Consider the following 25,785-nt stretch of genomic DNA (forward strand, 5'->3'; position numbering starts at 1 on the left):
ATCTGCTGGAATTTCACGAGGAATAGGGCAATTCTAGCAACGATTCATAAAATTCTTTTGTTTCATACGGATTCTCGACTTTTCGAACTTCATCAGCCATTCTGTTTGCTTAGGAACAGGATCAGACTTCGCTTGCCGATGCGCAATGCCGCGTCCGAGATGGCGCAGCCTGAAACTCCGAACGATCAAACCGCAGTGCGCCGTGACCGGCGCCATGCACTCGACCAAATGCCGCCGCCGCCGCCTCCACCTTCTCTTCCGCGACATCTGCGCCGCCGCCGTTTCTCCACCGCGCCAGCCTCGCACCACCCGCCATCCTCGGCGCGGGCGGCGGAGCAGCACTGCCTCCGCCTTCTAGTGCGCTTCTCCACGCCGGCCGCCGTCCTCCAGTCCCTCGCCTTCCTCCTCAAGTCCGGCCTGCACTCCAATCCGCTTGTTCTTACCAGGCTCTTCGCGTCCACCGCCTCCGCGGCTCCCTCGCTGCTCGAGCCCCTCGTCGCCGCGCTCCTCGGTCCCTCCGTCCCGATCGACGCCTTCCTCGTTAACACTCTCATCCGCGCGCACGCCACCTCCCCGCTCCATTCCGCCCGCCTCCGCGCCGCCGCCTTCTTCCCGCTCATGCTCCGCAGCGCGGTGTTGCCGAACAAATTCACCTTCCCCTTCCTCCTCAAGGCGTGCGCCGCGCTCCCGGGCTCCCCGGGCGTTGGGCTCCAGGCCCACGCCGCCGCTCTCAAGTTCGGGTTCGCCACCGATCAGTACGTATCCAATACTCTCATACACATGTACTCATGCTTCGGCGGCGGGTTCCTCGGGGACGTGCGGAATTTGTTCGACAGAATGCCGAAGTCGAGCGCCGTTACTTGGAGCGCTATGATCGGTGGGTATGTGCGTGGGGGGCTGTCGAGTGATGTAGTTGGGTTGTTCAGGGAGATGCAGGCCAGTGGGGTGCGGCCGGATGAGGTCACAGTGCTTGGTGTTCTGGCAGCAGCTGCAGATTTGGGTGCACTCGAGCTTGCTCAGTGGGTTGGGCAGTTTGTGGAGAGGGAGGCGATTGGGAAGTCTGTAACCCTGTGCAATGCGCTGATTGATGCCCTCGCCAAGTGTGGTGATGTGGATGGGGCTGTTGCAGTGTTCCAGGGGATGGAGGAGCGGACTGTTGTGTCGTGGACCTCAGTGATTGATGCTCTTGCAATGGAGGGTCGTGGGAAGGAGGCTGTGGGGTTGTTTGAGGAGATGAAGACTGCTGGAGTGCCACCTGATGATGTTGCATTCATTGGGGTGCTCACTGCATGTAGCCATGCTGGAATGGTCGATGAAGGCCGTGGCTACTTTGATTCGATGAAGATGGAGTATGGCATTGAGCCTAAGATCGAGCATTATGGTTGCATGGTTGACATGTTTGGTCGTGCTGGCATGGTTGAGCGGGCAATGGAGTTTGTTCAGACGATGCCCATGAAACCAAACCCAATAATATGGCGGACACTTGTTGCTGCCTGCCGTGCCCATGGTAGGCTTGAACTTGGTGAAAATATCACCAGAAACCTTGTAAATGAGTACCCTGTTCATGAGGCCAACTATGTTATGCTCTCCAATGTCTACGCACTGACACAGAGGTGGAAGGAGAAATCAGAGATTAGGAGAGAGATGAGCAAGAAAGGAATCAAGAAGGTGCCAGGTTGCAGCGTAGTTGAGCTTGAAGGGGAGGTTCATGAATTCATTGCTGGAGATGAGTCACACCCGCAGTGGAAGGAGATATACATGATGGTCCAGGAGATGGCAAGAGAGCTTAAGAGCATTGGGCACATCTCAGCTACATCAGAGGTCCTCCTTGATCTTGATGAGGAGGATAAAGAGGGCGCGCTTCAGTGGCACAGCGAGAAGCTGGCGATTGCATTTGTGCTACTGAGGACTCCTCCTGGTACACAGGTCCGCGTGGTTAAGAATCTCCGAGTATGCTTGGATTGTCATGCAGCAATAAAGTGCATCTCACAGGTTTATAACCGAGAGATTGTAGTGCGTGATCGCAGCCGGTTCCATCGCTTCAAGAATGGGTCCTGCTCATGCAATGACTTCTGGTGATGCAATTGTTTTTCACCAGGTTAACCTGTTTCTGAAGGTTTTAAAGATTGAATCACAGAAGATCATGGTGATGATAATTTATTTCCAGGGAGCTTCGGCATATCTGTCAAGGTTTGTCCATTTATTTGCAATTTGAAAGCTTTCAGTAGCCAATAGTTATTATGCTTATTCAATGACATTGGAAGCTGCACTGAAGGTGTATAATTTTAAATTTTTATATACTGCATTTTGCATGCCGATTCTTACTGATACGCATTGATGAAGATCATTTTTGGGAGCGTATTGTATGTACAACAACCATAGTTTTCTCAATGTGCTCTGAATGTGTATCTGAACTGCTTATTTTACTTTTTTTTTCTCATGGTTTTACTGGCTTCTGCCAATGCCCTGGATATTTTCTATGCCTCTTTTCTCCTCATTGAGGAAGACACAGAGGGGGAGGCAGAGGCAGCTAGTAAGAGAGATGATTCCCTCCATTGTATAGGACCTTTCCTTTTCAAACTCAACTTTATGGAACAACTTTGAGCCACCTGTCTTTTGCGTTGATCTCTTATCTCTCTCTGGTAAAACCTCCTGCTCAACCACTCTTATGAACTTTCCTGTATCAGATGATGGATCATCTGTACTGTATAGTTTCGCCACATCTTTGTAGATTGAGAACAGTACCTTGGTAAATGGTAAGTGGTAACATTTTGGAGGAACCTCAACCTCATCCTGCCTGACAGCAGGATAGTACTGAAGTAGAGGGTATCAGATGTGTTGCCTTGCTGCTGCCTACTGTTCATAGCAGCTTCATCTCTGCCTTGCTGTTTGAAGCTGGCAAGAACATCATCGTCTTGGGAGGCCCCTTCCTTCAGCTTCTCCTGCCATTGGATGACTAGAGACAGGTGCTTTGGATGTGATTCTTCAGTAAAATCACTATCATGCTGTAGGATCTTGACGACCAGCGGCTCATTGCTTGATGAACTTTGTCATCACCTTAGAAACCAACCTTCTCATTAGTTATCTGATCCTAAAGTAGAAGTAGAAGTATAAGCAGCATTCTACTCTATAGCTCAAAGAATCCATGCAAAGTTATTAACAACCTGAGTTGTTTATGTTGGACCTCAATTTATGACTACAGGAGGTTTTTATGACTACCTCTATTTCTATTGCATTTAAAATTTTATGAAGCAATCTAATTGAAATAGAAACAGAACAAGAACTTGCAGGACAACTAAATGGGACACATCAACTGGCGCAGTATATATATATTTTTTTGTATTATGATAGACTTATGGTATGTTTAGAGTTCTGATCATCTGGTGTGTCGTAGTCTGGGGATTTAACCTTTTGTCATACATAGGTAGATCAAATATTCATGAGCTATTGCTGCATCTCTTTCCCCAATTTCAATCAACAGAGTTCCATTCCAAGTGTTGAACTTCAATACTAGGGAACAAAATGCGTGAAAGGTGGCACTTATATGATCTTCTTGACCATTTTGCAGGAATGTTGTCTGCTCCATAGCTTGAAGGATGTTTCCTGTGGAAAAGCTTTCTGGTGATGGATCCACACTTCAGCATGCTGTTGCCAATCAACAACGGTGCCACAACGCGTTGACAGATGATCATGACATGCGTAGTGTTGTGGCAGAGTGGGGATGAGACTGGGAGCAGCTTATAGAAACATGTGCTTCAGGAAAAAAGAGTTGGTGAAGGCACGGTGGATACTGGTCAGAAACGAGATGGAAGGAGAGCTACATTTACTTCAGAAGTATTTCGAAAACTGGGGAATTCACGGTGTTGTGGATTGATCTATAGTGGTACATATGAGCTCACTTCATTGTTCATTCAAAGATAGACAGACTTGGTGGTACAAGTTACGGCCTAGAGGTTAATGCTCATACATTTGGCTTGATACAGGAAAGAATCAGCAGAATGAAATCAAACTTGTTGAAACCTAGCTACCAAGTCCTCAGCTAAGGTCGATGGTATGGACAAAGCTACGAAGCTCGTTGGCCTACAATGCTGCCTTGCTGCCTCTCTCTCTCCTGCATTGTCGTCAGCACTGTGCAAGCCACTACTGGCCTTGAACACTTACAGTCATCAATTGAATTCAACTTGATGATCACGGACAGGCTTTCTGGAGCCTCTCTGCAAGCACTGTCACTTCCTGGAACACCCGACCATCTGGTTTATCTTCACTCTCATGTTGACAGTGAGCATTTTCTCAGTCTTTCTTGACGCCTCCACAAGTCCACATCTGCTTCGGTGAATCCTCAAGCTGGAGACACCATGATCTCACTGAGAGGTTACACTCCTAACCGAGTATATATGATGAAAATTTTTGGTGAGAAGTGGGAATATAAAGCAGGGAATGATAAACAACAAGTTATGCGCCACAATTATCAACGATGCAAACACTTCAGATGAAGAGGCCCGCATTATCATTGAAACAGCAGCCATGCACCATTTGTTTTCCATATTGTTATGGTTCTTGGTATTGTACCAAAACTATAACTTGATATTGGTACATCAAGCACTGAAACTTGGGTACTAAGGATCCTGAGCTACTTGTACCACCTTCCACCTCTCCCATAAGAGGAAAAAGCTGGAAAATCACAGAATGCAGCGATTAGCCGGTTGAAGAATTTCAAGTCCCCGGCTATGCTCTCAATGGTATGCACAAAGCTGCGAAGTTGGTGCTCGTCACGGCCATGTTCTGGGTTCTCCTTACTGAGTTCTGCTCTGAGGGCGTGGAGGACGGTGCCGCCTTGTTGCCTTGCTTCTCGCAGAAAGACAACCCACTGTGCGAGCCATTCCAGTTCCATTCCTTCGACGTCCCGGATTTCCGCCGTATGAACTGCCGTGCTGATCTTGGCCAAGGCTTCCTCGAGCCTTCCCACGAGCACTGTCACTTCATGGAGCTCCCAATCACCTCGTGTATCATCCGAGGATCCATTTTGCTCACCGACACGGTCGACATAGGCTCCTCATCCTCTTTGTGACCCTCTGGCACTGCCAGACCTTCCACCACACCTTCCACCACGGGGCGTGACGTGTCTCCGCTGCCGCTTCAGCCTCGGCGAGGCCTCAAGCCAGAGCAACCCTATGAACTCCTCCAGGTTCTCCGACTCCTTCTCCAGCGCCTCCACCGCACTTTCCAGCTTCGTCGCGTCCTCGTCGGTCGAGAAGAGCGCCGTGGCAGTGCCGCTGATGCGCCGCGCCATGCTCGACAGGGCCTTCCTTGTGAAGGACAGAGCAGAACTACCGCTGCCGCTGCCGCCTGTATACTGGGGCCTTGGGCGTCATCCGCTGGCACCGCCAGCCGCAGCTGCTACTGCTGGAAGCTGAGGAGCACCTCGTCGCCGAGGGCGACGGCCTTCTTGAGCTTCTCCCGCCACTCGAGCAGCGAGGCGCTCTCGATGTCGTGCTTCTCTGACACCTCGACCGTGCTTCGGACCCTCATGCACAGCCGCTCCAGCCGCTGCAGCTTGTCGGCGACGGGCGTCTGCCTGCCGAGGCTGTTGACGAACTTGGCCACCGCCTTGTCCGCGACCGCACCGGCTATGGAATCGGCCAGCACTTCTTTTGCCATGGTGCCTATAGCAGTAGCAGGGACGAAGGTGCGTCACTGGATGTACCCCCTCCCGGATATATAGAACTGTTGCATGAACGATCAGATTAGGAACCTTACAAATTGGAGAGTTGTTTAAGTAAGAGTTGTCATGTCTGGCATGAACCTTACAAATAAGGTCGGCCTGCAGGAGGAAAAAGAAGCCGGCATTGCGTTGTTGTCGAGGAATGAACTTGAATCAGCAAAGATCCTCTCTTCGTAGCTGTACAATGCAGCAGACTTGGTGTCGGGTATCACGATTAGGGATACCCTAATCGGGGTACTAAGGTCACCCTAAAAACGCAAACACATATTAGGCAACTGAGCCCACGAAGGCCTACGGCCTCGTTCCAATCTGGAAGAAAGGAAAGGACTCAAAGGAGCCCAGCATGCGGCCTATCCGCACCTCCCTTGGACCCGCGGGGTGATCTCCGCCTTGCTCGAGGGCTCCCATCGAGACCCTCGACCACGCCCCGCGTCTCCGCCTCACTCGAGGGTAGAGAACCTACCCTGGAGCAGGCAAATCGTCTCCGCCTTGCTCGAGGGTAGCGAACCTACCCTCGAGCAGGACGAATCATCTTCGCCTCGCTCGAGGCCATCCTTCGACGTAAAGGACAAACGACCCTTCCGCTCACCCGCCCGTCATACGGAGGCATTAAATGCCAACCACTCTTCCACAGCGCCCAGGACATACGGGGTCAGGCCGCCATTCACCACAGTGGCTGTGACTGGAGTCCCGTCCGCCAACTCCGGTCACTGCTCCGTCATCCCGGACGCTGTGGCATCACTGTGGGAACCTGCGACGCGGGACAAGACGTGCTCGGCACAGCTCCCGTTACTATTCTGCCAACTCCGGCTGTCCGGACTCCACCTCATCACATCTATGGCCCCGGACCCACCCCCTGCTCGGGAAGGGGTCCGGTGTCGCCACGTGCCCCTCAAGGAGGGATGCCCAGCACTAGCAGCCGGAGGCCCGGATCTCCCCCCCTCGAGGGGTCCGGGACCTCCACGTGACTCCCGGACCTCCTTAGTGCTCACGCTAGCACTCCGTCCAGGGGGGTCCGAGACCGCCGCGTGCCCTGCCACCGCTGGCGCACGTATGTAGGCAAGACCCTGGCTTGCTGGGCCCACGGAATGCCGCCACGCCTTATCTGGAAGACGGTACACCCTACAGCGACGACTATGCCGCCTGCTGGGGCTGGCAGGACGCCGGCGCGATCTCCGCAAGACCAAGGACGATACCCAGGACGACTGCCACGACCAACGCCATGCCACACAGTGTACTTCCTACAGTGTTCGACCACTACACCCCGCGATTCGGGGAAAATACGACGACTTCCACGACCCTCTGTGCATGTACACCGTGCCTCCTTGTGTCTATAAAAGGAGGAGGCGGGCTTCCTTTAAGGGGGACGACGTCGCGCGATCAGACCGGATCGATAGAACACAACGCTCAGCACCAGATATTGGCACTCGTCTCAATCAACCTCTCCTTTAGCAGAGACCTGGGAGCTTCCCTCCTTCTCTCGCCACGCCTGTACCCCCTACTACAGGCACCTCCGGTGCAAGATAATACAGTGCCCTCGCACACCCCCTTGCTGGACGTACGGCCCCGCAGCCGGAACCAGGATAAACCCATGCGTTACTGTGTTGCCTCTTGCATCGACATCTGGGACGAGGAAACACGCAGCATTACTAGTTGGGGTCCGGACCGCCGGGTCAGGACACCGACAGTTGGCGTGCCAGGTAGGGGCGCTGCGTGACATTTTCTCTTTTGGTCCCATTTGATTTCTAGGGATGGCGAGCAGATCCAACCCATTCCCCATGGGCGTCTCGGATCCGCTCCCAGCAGGATACGTGATCTGGTTTGGGAGTCTCGAGTTCAGAGCAACCGGCAACAGTTACCTCATGGAGCTCCTCCCGCCCAGACGCAACTCGGACACTCTGACTTCACCAGCCCGGCGCAATAGGCGCTCGGGCCAGCATTCGCGACAAGCGCGCGCAGAGCGGCGCCGGGCGGTGCGCCTCAGCTCCCCCACATGGGTTGAGGTTGCCATGTCACGGCTCAGCGTCGCGGCCGACGGGGCCACCGCTTCGTCATCACGTGCTTCGGCGCCATCTGCGCCGGCACCTTCATTGACTGCAGCCCTAGTGCCTCCCAGGGGGGCGTGACTGCGGCGTCGCCCTTCCCCATCGGGATGCGCAACGTTGCCTCCTACGCTTCTTCGTCTAGCACCAACTTCGCCGAGTATGAGGATCTGCCGGGTCATCACCTCCTGTTGATCCACAGCCTCATCGCATCATCTCCTAACGACTCCTACCCCGAGACGGCGAGCTCGATCGCCGACGACATCAACTTCTTCATGGACAACTTCACGGCCGAGGAGGCCGAGGACTACTCCGGGGTCCGCGACCCCGGCGCTTTCCGCTCGTTCCAGCTGGCGACGGCTTACTGCCTCACCTGCTCCGAGGACTCCAGCGAGGGGGATTACGATCCCGCCCGGGAGTGCTTCATGGTCCAGCTCGCGGATGGGCAAGAGGACAACGCTCCGGGTGATGACGGAAACGGCAGGGCAGACGCGCAGGCGAACCAACCGGTGGTGCCGCCCGCGGCCCCTTCTTCTTCGTCAAGCTCGGCGGCGCGGCAGGCACAGCTGGCGCATCTCAAGGAGCTTCAAGCCAAGCTCGACGAGCAGCGTCGGCAGACTCAGGAGCTGTACACCGCGCTCGAGCAACAGCGCTCCGCGCGTGGCGCGCATGCCCAAGCGGCGGCACGCGTTGCCCGGAAGCGGATCCTAGCCGACGACAACGTCGACAAATCTCCGGAACTGAAAACGGCCGGCGAAAAACTTGTCGCTGCGGCCTACCTACTCCAAGCGATGCCCGAGCCGTAGACGACTTCGGGTCGCAACTTGCGCCGCGAGGCACAGGCGCTCATCGAGCAAGCTGCTGTGCAGCAGGCCGAGAGCTCTGCGTCTCGCATGTGCTCGATAGCCCCGAAGCAGCCCGGTCGGACTGCACGTTAGGACCACGAGGCTTCGGTGCACACTCCGCCAGGGGGGGAGGAAAGGCAGCCGTAGTGCATGATGCGAAGGCACCCTCGGTGCACGACCGCATCGGGAAAGCTCCCGCAAGGGAGCGACTCCAAGACACGCGCGGGCATGCCGGCGACGGCGACGCCCGCTACATCATCAACGGCAAGAAGTACACCCCTCGATGGGGTGGACGCTTCGACCCCGAACACGACATGGGTGAGTCACCGGAGCCTCCGGGCACCCGGGTGTTCAGTCGGGAGATTCGAACTGCACCTTTTCCCCCGCGCTTTCGACAGCCCACCACCCTCGTCAAGTACTCGGGCGAGACCGATCCCGCGGTCTGGCTCAACGACTACCGCCTAGCGTGCCAGCTGGGCCGTGCGACGGAAAGCGCGGTTATCATCCGTAACCTTACCCTTCATCTTGCTGACGCCACACGAACGTGGCTCGAGCACTTGCCCGCGGACCAGATCCACAACTGGGCCGACTTGGTCCAGATCTTCGTGGGCAACTTCCAGGGCACGTACGTGCGCCCTGGGAACTCCTGGGACCTCAAAGGGTGTCGCCAGAAGCCCAATGAGTCCCTGCGCGACTACGTGCGGCGCTTCTCCAAGCAATGCACCGAGCTCCCCAGCGTCACTCACGTCGAGGTCATCAACGCCTTCCATGAGGGCACGACGTGCAGGAACCTGGTGCACGAGCTTGCGCGAAGCCGTCCCGCCAACACCAACGAATTGTTCGACGCTGCCACCAACTACGCCGCCAGCGAGGAAGCGGTTGGTGCCATTTTCGATGACAAGCCGAACAAGAGCAAGGATGATGCGCCCGCAGAGGGCGGTAACGCCAAGATCAACACCCCCGCTGTAAGCATCTAGGCCCTCAAGGTATGTTTCGGTGATTAATGACAACCATTATTGTGACTAATGAGTTTGTGCAGCTTAATAGATCATTATCGCTCATTTAGTTATATGTCAAAAGAGGCCCCTCAATTTCATTATCCAAAAAGGCGATCTCGGTTTTCAACTCATATATATGTCAAGACTAAGGATCTTTCTAGTCCTAAGTGTCATAAGGTTGAGAAGGACACTTAGGTTAGTATAGGTTTTATAGTTTTGTAGTGATCGCACTATTAAGAGGGGTTAAGGCCAAATAACTTGAGCATGGACATGGTCAATCAAAAATGGATGCACACTATGGTCACTCAGGTTCCTAGAAGTTCAAATAAGTGGTTCTCAACTTATATGTCAAGAATATTTGGATTTCATTCAAGACTCAAATCAGAAAAGGCAAAATCAGAAAAAGTCTTTAACACCGGATTAACCGACGCTTTCATTTTTCTATACGTCGGTTAAACAAAGTCAGCAGAGTCTGGACAAGTCAATACACCGGTTAAACCGACGCGTTTGAATTGAACGTCGGTGGATTAGTCCAGAGTTGGTTTTTCCAGGGTGTTTCAAGTTCTATACACCGGTTAAACCGACGATGTTTGAATTAAGACGTCGGTGCAATTGACCAGTGAGATGGTTTTTTCAGGGATTTCTGAAGTTGTACTCACCGATTAAACCGACGATGGTTTTGAGTTAACGTCGGTGCAGTTGTCCAAAGACTTGGTTTTTCAGTTGATCAGTGGACAACTACACTCACCGGTTAAACCGATGATACGTCGGTTAATCTGCCCAAGTTGTAACGGCTAGTTTTCAGAAGGGGCAGTTTACCTTCATCGGTTAAACCGACGATGGCTATTGGAGGTACGTCGGATTAACCGGCGCTACGCAGTTTTCTGGCAGCTTTTCTCCAACGGCTCTATTCGTGTGAGCTGCCTATATATACCCCTCCAATGGGTCATTTTGACACTCTTGACACCAGGCAACATCCATACACTCATACAATAGTCAAGAGCCACCTTGAGCTTCATCTTCACATACTTGATCATTCAATCATTCAAGAAGCAAGCCTAAGGACTTGAGTAGAGAGAAGCTTGTGTGCATCCGTTCTTGGTGATCGGTTCTTGCTCAAGCGAATGCCCTAGCTTGTTACTCTTGGTGATTGGCATCACCTAGGCGATCTTGGTGATCGAGGTGTTTCTCGCGGAGCTTGCCAAGGATTGTGGGAGCCCGGAGAAGAAGATTGTACGTGGCTTGAGCTCCACCACGCCGGGATGGTGAACGGAGACTCTTAGTGAGCGTCCAAGTCTCGGTGACATGGGAGGTGACAAGACTCTTAGTGAGTGTCACAACGTGGATTAGGGGTGTGTGCCAACACATCGACACCACGGGAAAAAATCCGGTTGTCTCTTGCACTCTCTCTCATTTCAAGCACTTACTTTCATGCAATCTTTCATGTGCTTGATCTTAGAGATCATAGCTTAGCTCTACCTTGCTTAGTTTCATATCTTTGTTAGCTTGTGTAGTTTGCTTTGTTTAGCCGGTTGATGAATTGAGCCTTACTAGCATTGCATAGGTTAAGATTGTTTTAACTATCTTAGAAATTTGAAAAAGGCCCAATTCACCCCCCCTCTTGGTCCATCGATCCTTACACCCGCCAAGAAACAAAAGCGGGGGAGGAAAGGGAAGAAGCAGGCCCCACCAATCCAGCGTGGACCGGGGCAGGCAGAAGACTCTGACGAGGCCTTCGTCGCCGCCCCGGACCACAAAGGACCTCGAGGCCCCCCTCGAGGTGGAGGCGGCCTATTCGATGACATGCTGAAGAAGCCGTGCCCTTACCACAAGGGCTCGGTCAACCACACCTGGAGCAGTGCGAAATGCTCAAGAAGTACTACAACCGCGTCGCGCATCGTGACGAGGACAAGAAGAAGGATGCTGGCGACAAAAGTGGAGACGACGAGTTCCCCCCGGTGGAGAACGCCTTCTTCATCTTTGGAGGACCAACGACGAACATGACCTCTCGGTAGCGCAAGCGTGAACGCCGGGAAGTCTTCTCCGTCACTAAGGCCACGCCATCCTACCTCGACTGGTCGAAGGACACCATTTCCTTTGGCCGCGAGGACCACCCCGACTACGTCCCGCACCCGGGACGGTACCCGCTCGTTGTCGACCCCATCATCGGCAACACCCGCTTCTCCAAGATGCTCATGGACGGAGGCAGCAGCCTCAACATCATGTACGCCCACACCTTGGAGCTCATGGGGGTTGGATTGAACAAGCTTCGCCCCAGCAAGTCGCCATTTCATGGCGTTGCACCGGGGAAGCGAGTCCAACCCCTCGGCCAGATCGATCTACCCGTCTGCTTCGGCACGGCAGCCAACTTCCGCAAGGAAGTGCTCACCTTTGAGGTGGTGGGGTTTCGGGGATCCTATCATGCCATCCTTGGTCGTCCTTGCTACGCCAAGTTCATGGCCATCCCCAACTACACCTACCTCAAGCTAAAGATGCCGGGTCCGAAAGGTGTCATCACCGTCGGCACTTCGTTCGAACACGCCTACGAGTGCGACGTCGAGTGTGTTGAGCACGCGGAGGCTCAAGCGGAGGACGAGGCCCTCGCAGCCACCCTCGACAAAATGGCAAGCGAGGCCTTGGACTCCACGCACCGACACGTGGGAAGCTTCGAACCCGCCGAGGGTATCAAGAAGGTGCCCCTCGACCCGAATCACTCCGACGACAAGGCGTTGCAGGTCAGCGCCACCCTCGACAGCAAATAGGAAGTGGTGCTCATCGACTTTCTCTGCGCCAACGCAGACATCTTCGCGTGGAACCCCTCGGACATGCCTGGCATACCGAGGGAGGTCGCCGAGCACTCCCTTGATACCCGACCCAACTCCAAGCCGGTGAAGCAGCGCCTGCGACGCTTCGACGAGCTCAAGCGCCGGGCGATCGGCGAGGAGCTGCGGAAACTTCTGGCGGCCGGATTCATCAAGGAAGTATTCAATCCCGAGTGGCTAGCTAATCCTGTATTAGTGAAGAAAAAGAATGGGAGTTGGCGGATGTGCGTAGACTACACTAGTTTAAATAAAGTATGTCCGAAGGTTCCCTTTCCTTTGCCACGCATTGATCAAATTATAGATTCAACTGCGGGATGTGAACTTTTATCCTTTCTTGATGCTTACTCCGGTTACCACCAAATTAAGATGAAAGAGTCCGACTAGCTCGCGACTTCTTTTATCACACCTTTCGGCATGTACTGCTACGTCACAATGCCATTCGGCCTCAGAAACGCTGGAGCTACATATCAGCAGTGCATGCTCCACGTCTTCGGGGACCATCTCGGGCCGAACGTAGAGGCATATGTCGATAACATCGTTGTAAAATCCAGGAAGGCGGACGACTTGGTTGCCGATCTCAGGATCGCATTCGATTGCCTAAGGGCTAAAGGGGTAAAACTCAACTCCGAGAAGTGCGTGTTCGGAGTCGCTCAAGGCATGCTCTTGGGCTTCATTGTCTCCCAGCGGGGCATCGAACCCAACCCTGAGAAAGTCTCGGCCATCACTCGGATGGGACCGATCCGAGACCTAAAGGGGGTACAGAGGGTCATGGGATGCCTAGCGTCCCTCAGCCGATTCATCTCGCGTCTCGGCGAGAAAGGCTTACCCCTGTATCGACTACTGAGGAAAACTGAACGCTTCACGTGGACCCCCGAAGCTCAAGAAGCCCTCGACAGGCTGAAGGCATCGCTCACTTACGCCCCCATTCTCACGCCACCCGCGGATGGCGAGCACCTCTATCTGTACGTAGCCGCGACGACCCAAGTGGTCAGCGCGGTGGTCGTTGTCGAAAGACAAGAGGAAGGCCATGCTCTACCTATCCAACGGCTGGTGTACTACATCAGCGAGGTGTTGTCTGAAACCAAGACACGCTATCCGCAGATTCAGAAGCTGCTATACGCAGTAGTTTTGGCCCGGCACAAGTTGCGCCACTACTTCAAGGCCTATCCCTTCATCGTGGTCTCGTCTTTCCCTCTAGGAGAGATAGTCCGCAACCGGGAAGCCGAGGGTAGAATTGCCAAATGGTCCGTGGAGCTGATGGGAGAAACTCTCACCTACGCCCCCCCGCAAAGCGATCAAGTCCCAAGTCTTGGCAGACTTCGTGGCTGAGTGGACGGACACTCAGCTACCCCCACCACAAATCCAGACTGAATGCTGGACCATGTACTTCGACGGGTCGGTGATGAAAACCGGCGCCGGTGCCGGTCTCCTCTTCATCTCACCCCTCGGAGATCACATGCGATATGTAATACGCTTGCACTTCCCTGCGTCTAACAATATGGCGGAGTACGATGCCCTCCTCAGTGGCCTCCACATCGCCATCGAGCTCGGCGTCAAACACCTCGACGTGCGCGGTGACTCTCAACTCGTCATCGACCAAGTGATGAAGGAGTCTAGCTGCCACGACCCGAAGATGGAGGCATACTGCAAAGCAGTACGCCGCCTCGAAGACAAGTTCGACGGCATAGAACTCAATCACGTCCCGCGCAAGTACAACGAGGATGCCGATGAACTAGCCAAGATCGCGTCGGGGCGGACCACCGTCCCCCCGAACATCTTCGCTCGCGACGTCACCAAGCCCTCCGTCGAATTCAAGGATCCGGCGGAGCCAGGCCCCTCGTCCGCCGGGAACCCCCCGGCGGACGAGGCCGAGCCCATGGACATTGACTTCGAGACCTCCTCCGCGGACGAGGCCGAAGCAATGGAGATCGACGAGGCCCCCACTTCGCAAGATTGGCGCATCCAGTACCTCGACTGGATGATTCGAGGGGTCCTACCCTCGAACCGCGCTCAGGCGCGGCGCCTCGCTAGACGGGCCAAGTCCTTCGTCCTAATCGACCACGAGCTATACAAACGCAGTCCCTCGGGCGTCTTGCAGCGATGCATCCCCATCCCCGAGGGCAAGGAGATGATCCGTGACATCCACGCTGGCACCTGCGGTCATCACACAGCGCCACGAACCCTTGTGGGTAACGCGTTTCGACAAGGTTTTTACTGGCCCACCGCGGTTGCCGACGCCACCGACGTCGCACGGACCTGCGAGGGCTGCCAGTTCTACGCTCGAAAGACACACCTCCCGGCCCATGCTCTGCAGACCATCCCCATCACATGGCCGTTTGCCGTGTGGGGACTGGACCTCGTTGTCCCGCTGCAGAAGGCGCCCGGGGGCTTCACCCACTTGCTGGTGGCAGTTGACAAATTCTCCAAGTGGATCGAGGCTCGACCCATCGGCAAGATTAAATCCGAGCAAGCCGTTCTGTTCTTTACCGACATCGTCTTCAGGTTCGGGGTCCCGAATTCGATCATCACCGACAACGGAACCCAGTTCACAGGCAAGAAGTTCTTGGCGTTCTGCGACAGCTTCCACATACGTGTGGATTGGTCGGCTGTGGCGCACCCACAGACGAACGGCCAAGTGGAGCGTGCCAATGGCTTGATCCTCCAAGGACTAAAGCCAAGGATCTTCAACAAGCTGAACAAGTTTGGCCGGAGGTGGCTCACAGAGCTACCCTCGGTAATTTGGAGCCTGAGGACGACTCCAAGCAGAGCCACGGGCTTTACCCCGTTCTTCCTCGTCTATGGCGCCGAGGCCATACTCCCCACGGACCTGGAGTACGGGTCACCAAGGCTCAAGGCCTATCAAGAGCAGCAGAACCAGCGAGCCCACGAGGACTCGCTGGATCAAGTGGACGAGGCTCGAGACGTGGCACTCCTACACTCTGCGCGCTACCAGCAGTCTTTGCGAAGATATCAAGCGCAGAGAGTCCGGCGCCGAGACCTCAACAAAGGGGACTTGGTGCTGAGGATTCGACAAGACAACAGTGGCCGCCACAAGCTCTCACCACCGTGGGAAGGCCCATACATCATCGCTAAAGTGCTCAAGCCCGGCACGTACAAGCTGGCGAACGAAAACGGCGAAGTCTTCACCAACGCTTGAAACATACAGCAGCTACGTTGCTTCTATCCTTAGAGTTCCGAGCTATTTGTACATTATTTGTACTCGCATTTTCGATTTCCTGAAATAATAAAGGAGTATGCTTTACTTATTTATTTTTTGGGAACCTTCCGGACCCTCGGGGGCTCGGATGCGCACGAACACTGAGGTACGCCTGGCTTTGCCCTCGGTAAAGCCAAGCCTCCCTCGGGGTCTACTACGGGGGGAACCCCCGAACGTCCCCAAAAATCGCCAATGTTTTTTCGAAAAATTTCCGTCTCTAAGATTCTCGTACACTAGGAAAAAACAGACGAGAGGCATAAGCAACTACGGTACGGGGCCGGCCGAGTCGTGGGGCCGCCTACGCCTTCGGGATACGGCACCCGCCTCACCACCCCACGCCTACGTCGCTTATGAACGCGAAATTCCTCGCAGAAGTTTACCTAAGTCGCGTACGAGAACATGGAAGTAGAGTAAAGAAAACGAAGGCTCGAATGCACAAGGCCTCGATGGGCCACACTATCGATTTAACAATAACGAATTTCTTAAATTCATAAATACAATTACAACAAATGCTAATTCATTACATGGGCTCCGAGGCCCAGTGTTCCTACATGTTATCATCCCCCCTCTGTGGATCTGCAACAGCATCGAACTCGGCTATCGGGGGGATGTCGACTTCAAGCTTCTCGGCTAAGGCTGTGGCGAACTCCTCGGCGGCTGCGTCGGCGTCGTCCATGATAGCTGACGCGGCGTCCGCATCGGCGTCGTTGGGAACGACGTACCCCGACGACACCCTCTGGAGATCCATGATATAATGCGTCGAGGCCACGGCGAGGGCTCGCAGGACACCGAGACGGAAGATGCTCTTGGCATGCTCGGCGATCCGACCACCTAGCGCTCGCAGGCGGCTGATCACCGAGCTACCAGACACGGCGCCCTCCCCCTCGAGCTCCTGGCACACGCTCACGGCGGTTCGCTCCAAGTCAGCGTACTTCGCCTGCGCCGCCATGAGCGCGGTGTTGACCGCCTCCTTCGCCGCGGCCTCGTCTGCCACTTGCTGTCTCAGCTCTGATCAAAGAAACCAAGATAAGCTACGAAAAACTAGAATCCAACAACATCAAAATTTCGAGCAGCCACCTGCGAGGTTCTTCTGCGCCTCTTCTCGCTGGACACGGGCGGCCTCCTCAAGTGAAGACAAGGAGTTCTCCTTCCCCTTGAGGGCGGCCTCTGCATTCCGGAGCGCCGCCTCCCTTTCCTCGAGGGCTTTGCCCTTCTCCTCGTGGGTCCCGGTGAGCATGGCGACGGTTGCCTTCTCGCGCTGGAGCTCGGCCTTCTTGCCTTGGAGCTCGGCCTCCTTGCGCTGGAGCTCGGCTTCCTTCTGCTCGAGCGCCGTCCTAGTGTGCTGCAGCTTGGTGGTTTGTGCCTCGGCTTCCCGAGCCTTCCGCTCCGCTACAGCCCTCTGGACGTCACGCTCACCGGCGGCCCGCGCCAGCTTCTCCTCTAGTGCCTGCTGACGTGCCAGCCCGGAGCAACCCTATGAACTCCTCCAGGTTCTCCGACTCCTTCTCCAGCACCTCCACCGCACTTTCCAGCTTCGTCGCGTCCTCGTCGGTCGAGAAGAGCGCCGTGGCAGTGCCGCTGATGCATCGCGCCATGCTCGACAGGGCCTTCCTTGTGAAGGACAGAGCAGAACTACCGGTGCCGCTGCCGCCTGTATACTGGGGCCTTGGGCGTCGTCCGCTGGCACCGCCAGCCGCAGCTGCTGCTGCTGGAAGTTGAGGAGCACCTCGTCGCCGAGGGCGACGGCCTTCTTGAGCTTCTCCCGCCACTCGAGCAGCGAGGCTCTCTCGATGTCGTGCTTCTCTGACACCTCGACCGTGCTTCGGACCCTCATGCACAGCAGCTCCAGCCGCTGCAGCTTGTCGGCGACGGGCGTCTGCCTGCCGAGGCTGTCGACGAACTTGGCCACCGCCTTGTCCGCGACCGCACCGACTAGGGAATCGGCCAGCACTTCTTTTGCCATGGTGCCTATAGCAGTAGCAGGGACGAAGGTGCGTCACTGGATGTACCCCCTCCCGGATATATAGAACTGTTGCATGAACGATCAGATTACGAACCTTACAAATTGGAGAGTTGTTTAAGAGTTGTCATGTCTGGCATGAACCTTACAAATAAGGTCGGCCTGCAGGAAGAAAAAGAAGCCGGCATTGCGTTGTTGTCAAGGAATGAACTTGAATCAGCAAAGATCCTCTCTTCGTAGCTGTACAATGCAGCAGACATGGTGTCGGGTACCACGATTAGGGATACCCTAATCGGGGTACTAAGGTCACCCTAAAAACGTAAACACATATTAGGCAACTGAGCCCACGAAGGCCTACGGCCTTATTCCAATTTGGAAGAAAGGAAATGACTCAAAGGAGCCCAGCATGCGGCCCATCCGCACCTCTCTTGGACCCGCAGGGTGATCTCCGCCTTGCTCGAAGGTAGCGAACCTACCCTCGAGCAGGCAAATCGTCTCCGCCTCGCTCGAGGGTAGCGAACTTACCCTCGAGCAGGACAAATTATCTCCGCCTCGCTCGAGGCCATCCTTCGATGTAAAGGACAAACACCCCTTACTGGACGTACGGCCCCGCAGCCGGAACCAGGATAAACCCGTGCGTTACTGTGTTGCCTCTTGCATCGACATCTGGGACGAGGAAACATGCAGCATTAATAGTTGGGATCCGGACCACCGGATCAGGACGCTTATGTACGTCTCATCAATTCAAGTTTCGGCAGGGCCTGTACTAGCGGGACGCTATGACAGCTGGACGCTATGACAGCGGCCGGCCGGCGAGGCGTGTGAAGCGGCGGCGAGCAGGCTGTGCAGCCAGCCTGTGAGCAGGGCGATCGCGGCGAGCGGGCGCGGTGGCGAGGTCTCCTGCTGGTGCTGGTGCTGTCACTGGCGGACGGGGCAGGCGAGGCGAGCAGACGCGGCGGCCATCTCCGGGTCGTCGGTTTTTTTTTTTTTTGAACCTCCGGCTCATTGCTATTCTATTCGCCACGAGGCACGAGGCACGAGGCACGAGGCACGGGCCCACGACCTTCCCGCCGGACTGGGCCGTACTTGCCTAAAAAAAAGCCCAACGACATGTAGCCGCCTGCACGGCTGCACCCCGTCCCCAATCCTCAACCGCGAGCGCCGCCGCCCAAACCCTCCGCCCCCGAGCTCGCCGCCGCCATGAGGCCGCTCGACGAGAAGGAGACGACGGAGGTTTTCGAGAAGCTCTTCAAGTTCACGGGGCCCAACCTGAAGCACCTCCTGGAGCGCCCCGCCGTGGAGGGGCCCGACCCGGAGCCGGGCCGCTACTGCCTCCGCCTCCACAGGAACCGCGTCTACTACGCCTCCGAGGCGCTCGTGCGCCGCGCCACCGCCGTCGCCCGCCCGCGCCTCGCCGCCGTGGGCACCCCCATCGGCAAGTTCACCCACCACGGCGCGTTCCACCTCACCGTCCACGCGCTCGACCTCCTCGCGGCGCACGCGCGCCGCCGCGTCTGGCTCAAGCCCGACTCCGAGCGCTCCTTCCTCTTCGGGAACTCCGTACCCAAGTCCTCCCTCGCCCGCATCACCGAGAACACCAAGGCAGGCGACGGCGTCGTCGTCATGTCCATGGCCGACGTCCCGCTCGGCTTCGGCATCGCCGCGAGGTCCGCGCAGGACTGCAGGAAAGCCGACACCAACGCCGTCGTCGTGCTCCACCAGGCTGACGCCGGGGAGTACCTCCGCAAGGAGGAGGAGCTTATGTGAGGTGAGGGCACAACGCCACAACCTTTGGTTCGATCACACTGTGGTTGAGAGTCAAATTGGGAAACTTTACTGTAGACTGTAGTGTTCCTAGGCTTCAGCGTTTCAACCTTTGCAATATGCAATTGAGATGCACCGAATGGTTAATTGATTTTGAGATGTGGTGATTGGTCAATGCTAATTGAGCGTCTTCATACTTATTTCGGGATTCGGATCGGACTGAATTATCAGTCGAGGTAGTCTCCGATAAAAAAAAAGTTTAATAGGTGCTTCATCATTGAACAGCGTTCTGTGTATATGTAAGTGAAGAAGTTTGACAGCCGAGATAATCCAGCTAATTGAAGAACAGTGGCATGGTGGATGTGGTACTAGAGTTAGGGATGCATCTCTTATTAAGTTGAACCAGAGGGCTGTACAACTGATTATGCACTGCATTGATGACCTATTTGGCATTTCCTGAACATGTCACTTGTATACATCTGGTTTGAGCTCTATGACCCTGTTCTAAGTTTTAACATCATGCCTGCAGGTGACATCTCTTGTAATCAGTATTCAGAATTTCAGATCTCCCGTAAGTTTTGGAGCTTTTCAGCTGGTGCATGGAAAAGTGGAGATGAATATTGCAGGTGGTCTTGTCCTGTCCTGAGGCAAACCTGGGCTCATAAATTTTGTCACTCTGTAATCTACCACTACCAGTATGCTCCTGGAAATTTTCATGTACAACTTTTAGATTAGATGATCAATGTTATATTATGGTCCATGGACCACTTGCCTTCAATGCGTGAATCTAACGGTGTTGGGCTGATTTGTCTGCACTGTGGAAATCTCGCGAGCAATTGACTTGACGGTTCAGTGCTACTTCGTTGTTCAAAGAGCTGCTTTTGCAGAGCGGAATTGCTTGTGATGATTCGAGTCTAATATAGGTCATGCCCGTTTAGTAGACCTTTTTTTTAAAAGGAAAATTTTATTGATTTCAAACACAATACATCAAGGTGATATATCGTCTTGAAATTTTCCCAACTTCTGCCTAAACGGCATACAGCCTAAAAGAGTTTGACATAGATCCTTCCACATTAATAACTGTCAATTCTAAGATTAGACTGTCACCCATGTGCTTGGGCAAAAAAATCATTGGCCAACTGTGCCAAGAAATGAGATGCCGCTATCCCCGTACGGAGCCAGTGCTGTAAAAAGGAAGATTTTTTGTTATCAAACACCACTGCATTTTTGCATAGCCAAACAAACCAACGTAAGGCTGTCATGCCCAGAAGTACTAGTGGCTTATATTCTTTAGAAATTCCATTGAGTCAGCTCCCAAACATACTAGGCATATTTATGAGGTTTTGGTATGCCCCAAGCTGCATAGACCGAAGCCCATACCATTCTCGTGAATCGGCAGTCAAAAAATAGATGTTGTATCGTTTCATTTTCATGAGAAAAACAAATTGTTGGTTCCCCTGCCAATTCCGTTTTGCAAGATTGTCCTTTGTAAGAATAACGTCTCGTCTAAGATACCAGAGGAATATTTTTATTTTGAATGGGGCTTTTAATTTCCATATTCTCTTATTTTGATTAGGAGTGTTCTGATTGATTAATTCCAGATAATGTGATTTTACAGAAAAAACGTCTATCTGGTCTAAGTTTCATTTGAAGCCATCCCTTTTTTTTGTCTTAGATCGATAGTTGATAGGCGTGAGACAAGATTGTTCCACATCACTAACTTATTGCCAATTAGATCTCTTTGCCAGGAGAAATTCGGGATCTGTGTACTTAGTACATCAGCCACTGTATCTTGCTTCTTCCTGACTATATTATAAAGTTGTGGATATTGATTCCGTAAAGGACTATTTTCTAACCAAGTGTCTTCTCAGAATCTTACTTGAGACCCATCCTTTATTATGAAAGTTCCAAATCTTAAAAAAAATCTCGTTTTACCTTCATCAGGCTCGCCCAGAAATGCAAATCTCCGCTCTTCCATTGGACCTGTACCAACAGTTGAGGCCCTAGGTATTTATTGCGTAAGATCTGCTGTCATGTGCCATCTGTTGTTAACAAGTGGTATGGCCACTTACTGAGCAAAGCTATATTTTTTAATTCCAAATTATGAATCCCTAGCCCTCCTGATCCTTAGGTTGACACAGGATGTCCCACTTTGCTAGCTGATACTTTCTTTTATGCTCGTCACTTTGCCAAAAAATTTAGATAAAAAATAATTCAACTTTTTTCGAACCCCTTTTGGGATTTCAAAGAAGGACATCATTTACATGGGCAAGCTGCTAAGAATAGAATTAATGAGTGTTAAACGACCTCCAGTTGAAAGATTTTTACCTTTCCAACTAGTGAGGCGTTTTTCAAACAGTTCTTGAATCTTCATCCAATCGCTATTAGAGTATTCTCTATAATGAATCGGAATGCCTAAGTATCGGGTTGAAAAAAATCCTGAATTACAACCAAACAGTTCCATGTACTGACTTTCGTAATTCTTTGCTAGATCGTGGGCAGAAGGCCATGGACAGTGGCTAGTGGTGCCGCGAGTTGAGCAGCTTGGTGATCTCCATTTCCATTTTACCCGGAGTGCCACGTATGCCACCGCCGCTGTTGTGATGGTTGTTGTGGGCAAACCCATCAGAGTAGGCTTGGTGGTGCAAGTTGTCGCGTTCGGGTTGAGTGTTGAATAGTCTAGTCGTGCAGCTTGCATAGAAGATGTGCTGGGAAGGAAGATCCTGAGATCTAGGAGGCAAGGAGGGGAGGTAAAATGGTCTTTTCCGGTCTCTGTTAATGGCCATCCATTGAAATTGGCATGCAAGGGAGAGTAAAATTTATTCAGTGGCACTCAAGGGAAAACCAAATTTCTAATGGCACATGAAGTCTCTTCTGGTTCATCATGAGTTCATCCCATTGTTTTTTGTTGGACTACTTCATCTCATATTTGTATTAATCACGCGTGCATGAAGAATGAGGTGGTGATACATTTATCCAATCTGAACAATGTGTGCATACATCCGAAAATTTATATTAGTTTTTGATCTTGTGCATACATTAGAATTTATTTTCTTCACATTGCAGGTGTGTAGCGAAAATGACCTCTCATGCCATATTTCAATATAATGTTTTGGCGATTGATGACACACACAACACTTGGACTAATATATGTGTTAAGATAATCATTATCAGGCTTATAGGTCCAAGGGATGAAAAGATACAAAACCCCGAAGAAATCAGGTCGAAAGGACCAAGACAGAGGTAATTTACACTCACCGGTTAAACCGGCGTGAGGCAAATTACACTCACCGGTGCAATGGGCTCAGAGAAGACTCAGTTAGCAGAGTGCACCGGATGAACCGATGAGGAGCAGAGTGAAGGCGTCGGTGCAATAAACCCAGAAGCTGAGGCTAGGGTTTTGCGTCGGTTGAACCGACGATGCCTGAAGACAAGCGTCGGTGCAGTTGTCCAGAGACTCCGTTTTTTGGGGGTTTCTGAGCTTACATACACCGGTTAAACCGATGATAAATTCAAGAGCGTCGGTGCAATTGATCAAGTAGCCCTTGGAGCAGTAACGGCTAGTCGGCTGGGAAAATGCACTCACGGGTTAAACCGGCGATGACGATTTTCCTGAGCGTCGGATTAACCGGTGCTAAGAAAATCTGTCAGCTTTTCTTAACTGCTAGTTTTGGAGGGTTGGGCGATATATATCCCACCCACGCCTCATTTGGTGTGTGCTGTTGTTGTTGAAGAGATAGAAAAGTCTACTACACTTGAAGAACACCTCCAACCACCATAGAGCTTCATTGTACATCATATAAGCTTAAGCACACTTGAGAGAGTGCTTAGTGCTTGATTAGGCTTAGCTCTTGAGAGAAGCCTTGCTGCGGCAAGCTATCATTGTAATCGTCGTGTGACCCTCCGACTTGGTGTGGAGCGGCAACGACACTTTGTGCGGGGAAGGAGACCCCTCTTGGTGAGAAGCTCTGATAGTGAAGACGGTGCCATTGGTGACGCTTCGAGAGAGACGGTGGCGGTGACCTTGTCTTGGTGACTTGGCGTCACTTAGCCTTTGCTTGTCGGAAGTCTTGGTGGCGAACGCAAGACGTGATCAAGCGAAGAGACTCGCAACACACTTGTTCTTGTTGGACAAGTGACCGTGGCCGTAGGAAGGGACTTGGTATCCTAATCGAACCACGTTAAATCATGTGTCTTGGTGTTTTCATGGGAGTTTGCATATTCTCTCCCTTACTTCTTTACTTACCGTATTACGTTTGCGCATTTAAAAAAAACTTTTAGCGAGAAAGAGGAGACTGTAGGAAAGAAAAGGGAAAGCGAGGAGAAAGAAGCTGAAAAGGTGCGGTAGATATTAGTAAGTAGCTGGCGCTTGTGGGGCCCACCCACGTCCGCATCGACCGCACAGAGTGCAGCGCGAGGTCGACCGCAAAAGCAACATTGGGTAGTTTGTATTGTACGTCGTGCAAGATGCCAAGAGAGAAAATGGACGTGTTCGATTGGAAATTCATTTTTTTATTCTTTTCAGTTTGCCCAGCACATGGAATCTTGCGAAATTTTAGGGAATTTTGGTTGCATATGCAGAGAAGGCTCTATGCAACATTGGCCCTGTTTGGTTCCTTTTTGGGTCCGTTCCAGGAAACCAAACGAGCCCTGCATTTCTAGACTGGAGCGTGCTGCAGATTGGGCCCACAAAGGGTTCCGCCTGGCGTACCTGTGAAGGGCACCCTCACGAATGAACGCCCCCCACACTCCCCTTTGCCCTCCTAGCGCTCCCCTTTTGGTACATTGAGATTGGGTGCATGTAGCAAAACTCAATGGCTTCTTCTAGAAGCTAGCACAAACCAAACAAGTTTACTTCCTAGAATTGCCTAGCATTGCTAGAATTCCAGGGTTCCTGGAACTATCCAAACAGGGCCATTGTAATTGTGCAAGTATCTTTATTTTGTTGTGACTTGTTTTTATCATTAAAGGTACTTTAATATATCCGGATCCTTAATTTTATCGGTGTATTTTTGCACTATAAACTTTTGAATATATGTGAATCGGTCATGTAAGTATTTCAACATAAATTAGTACTCTCTTGGTTTCAAATTGTAGGTCATTTAACTTGTACAAATATAGTTAAATTTAAGTTATTTTCAAGAACTTGTTCCGATAAAGCAAGCCACAACAAATGAAGTGATATTTTGCACAAGTTTTTGAATAAGACGACTGGTCAAACTTGAAGTCAAAAAAATCAAACGAACTATAATTTGGAACTGAAGGAGTACAAGAATATTATGCATTTATAAAATGAAAAATATTCCTTGGATTGCGATAATGAGAAATACACTCATGAGTCATGACAAAATTAATCCTCACCGTTTCCTATCATCCTCTTGTTACAGTTTTCATAAACGATGCTCATTAACTTGTCCCGATATCAAAATTCATCTCTTATTCTTCCGCCTGGTTTGCAAAAGATTTCAAATGATATCCACCACAGCAGGGTAAAAAAGCAGCGCCCAGAATCGTCGTTTCCTTGCCTTGAACCATTGAACCATTTCCAAGATTGGAAGACATCCAATCCAAACTTGTACAAAGACAATATGCTAGTAGGACGGACAAAGAGACGCTAAGGCGCTGAAGTGCCCGACGTCTCTTACCAAGCTCTCCATGCTCTGCACGAATCTGCAGAGCTCGTCGTTCTCCTGATCAAATTCCACCGTCGGCACCTTGCCTGGCCTGGTGGCGCGGAGGACGGCTCTGCCCTGTCTCTCGGCTTCTCTGAGGATGTCTGCCCAAGATGCTAGCCACTCGCGGTCGTTTAGGCTGCGGTTCTCTGCCTGCCTGACGGCCGTACAGATTGCAGGAAATGCTCGTCGGAGCAAGTACACTAGCACCCTCCGTTGATCCTCATGGCTACCTTCGGTCTTCGCCTCTACCATCGCGGAGCTATTCCTACTTCTACCCCGGGGCTTCGACGAGAGCCTGTGACTGCGCCTGAGCATGCGCCCGAGCCTGACCTTTTTGTGCGGGGGACTCGGCGCTTCGGAGGTGTCCACCTGGGCTGCGCCTTCGACATTATTCTCCGTCTTCTGATCCAACTGTTTTTGCTGTGTCGCTTGCAAGACCTCAAGCTGAAGGAGCCTTACGAACTCCCCAATGTCCGCTGAGAGCAGTCCTAGCTTCTCCACCGTGGCGTTCAGCCTCTTCATGCCCGCGTCCTCGCTCGAGAAGAGGAAGAGCATCATTCTAGCGCTGTGGATGCCCTGCGCCATTCCCATTCCCGACAGAGCAATCCTGGTGAAAGACAGAGCCGCAGTACCTGTACTGGTAGTAGAAGAAGATGCGCCGTTGTGCGGCGGCGTATTGGCGTTGCCGGCGGCTTGAGCATCGCTGGCTCGAAGCCTGAAGCTGGCAAGCACCTGGTCGC

At 52.7% G+C, this 25,785-nt stretch overlaps 2 protein-coding genes across 2 annotated transcripts; both read left to right on the forward strand.

Moving 5' to 3' along the window:
• On the forward strand, positions 1 to 5,865 carry LOC120649264 (pentatricopeptide repeat-containing protein At4g21065-like). Its single transcript, XM_039926021.1, has 2 exons — positions 1 to 2,190; positions 3,569 to 5,865. Exon 1 carries the CDS (start codon positions 139 to 141, stop codon positions 2,077 to 2,079), a length of 1,941 nt encoding a protein of 646 aa, XP_039781955.1. The 5' UTR covers positions 1 to 138; the 3' UTR covers positions 2,080 to 2,190; positions 3,569 to 5,865.
• Positions 5,866 to 18,727: 12,862 nt separating this feature from the next.
• LOC120649269 (60S ribosome subunit biogenesis protein NIP7 homolog) lies at positions 18,728 to 20,228 on the forward strand. The gene is made up of 2 exons (XM_039926025.1): positions 18,728 to 19,374; positions 19,900 to 20,228. The coding sequence occupies exon 1, from the start codon at positions 18,807 to 18,809 to the stop codon at positions 19,371 to 19,373; it is 567 nt and encodes a 188-aa protein (XP_039781959.1). The 5' UTR covers positions 18,728 to 18,806; the 3' UTR covers position 19,374; positions 19,900 to 20,228.
• The last annotated feature ends 5,557 nt before the right edge of the window (positions 20,229 to 25,785 follow it).

Source organism: Panicum virgatum, chromosome 9K (assembly GCF_016808335.1).
Source record: "Panicum virgatum strain AP13 chromosome 9K, P.virgatum_v5, whole genome shotgun sequence".
Lineage (NCBI taxonomy): Eukaryota > Viridiplantae > Streptophyta > Magnoliopsida > Poales > Poaceae > Panicum > Panicum virgatum.

What these genes read in the sequence shown, in the direction of transcription:
- LOC120649269 (XM_039926025.1), top strand. Translation starts at nt 18,807, where the DNA reads ATGAGGCCGCTCGACGAGAAGGAGACGACGGAGGTTTTCGAGAAGCTC.
- LOC120649264 (XM_039926021.1), top strand. Translation starts at nt 139, where the DNA reads ATGCGCAATGCCGCGTCCGAGATGGCGCAGCCTGAAACTCCGAACGAT.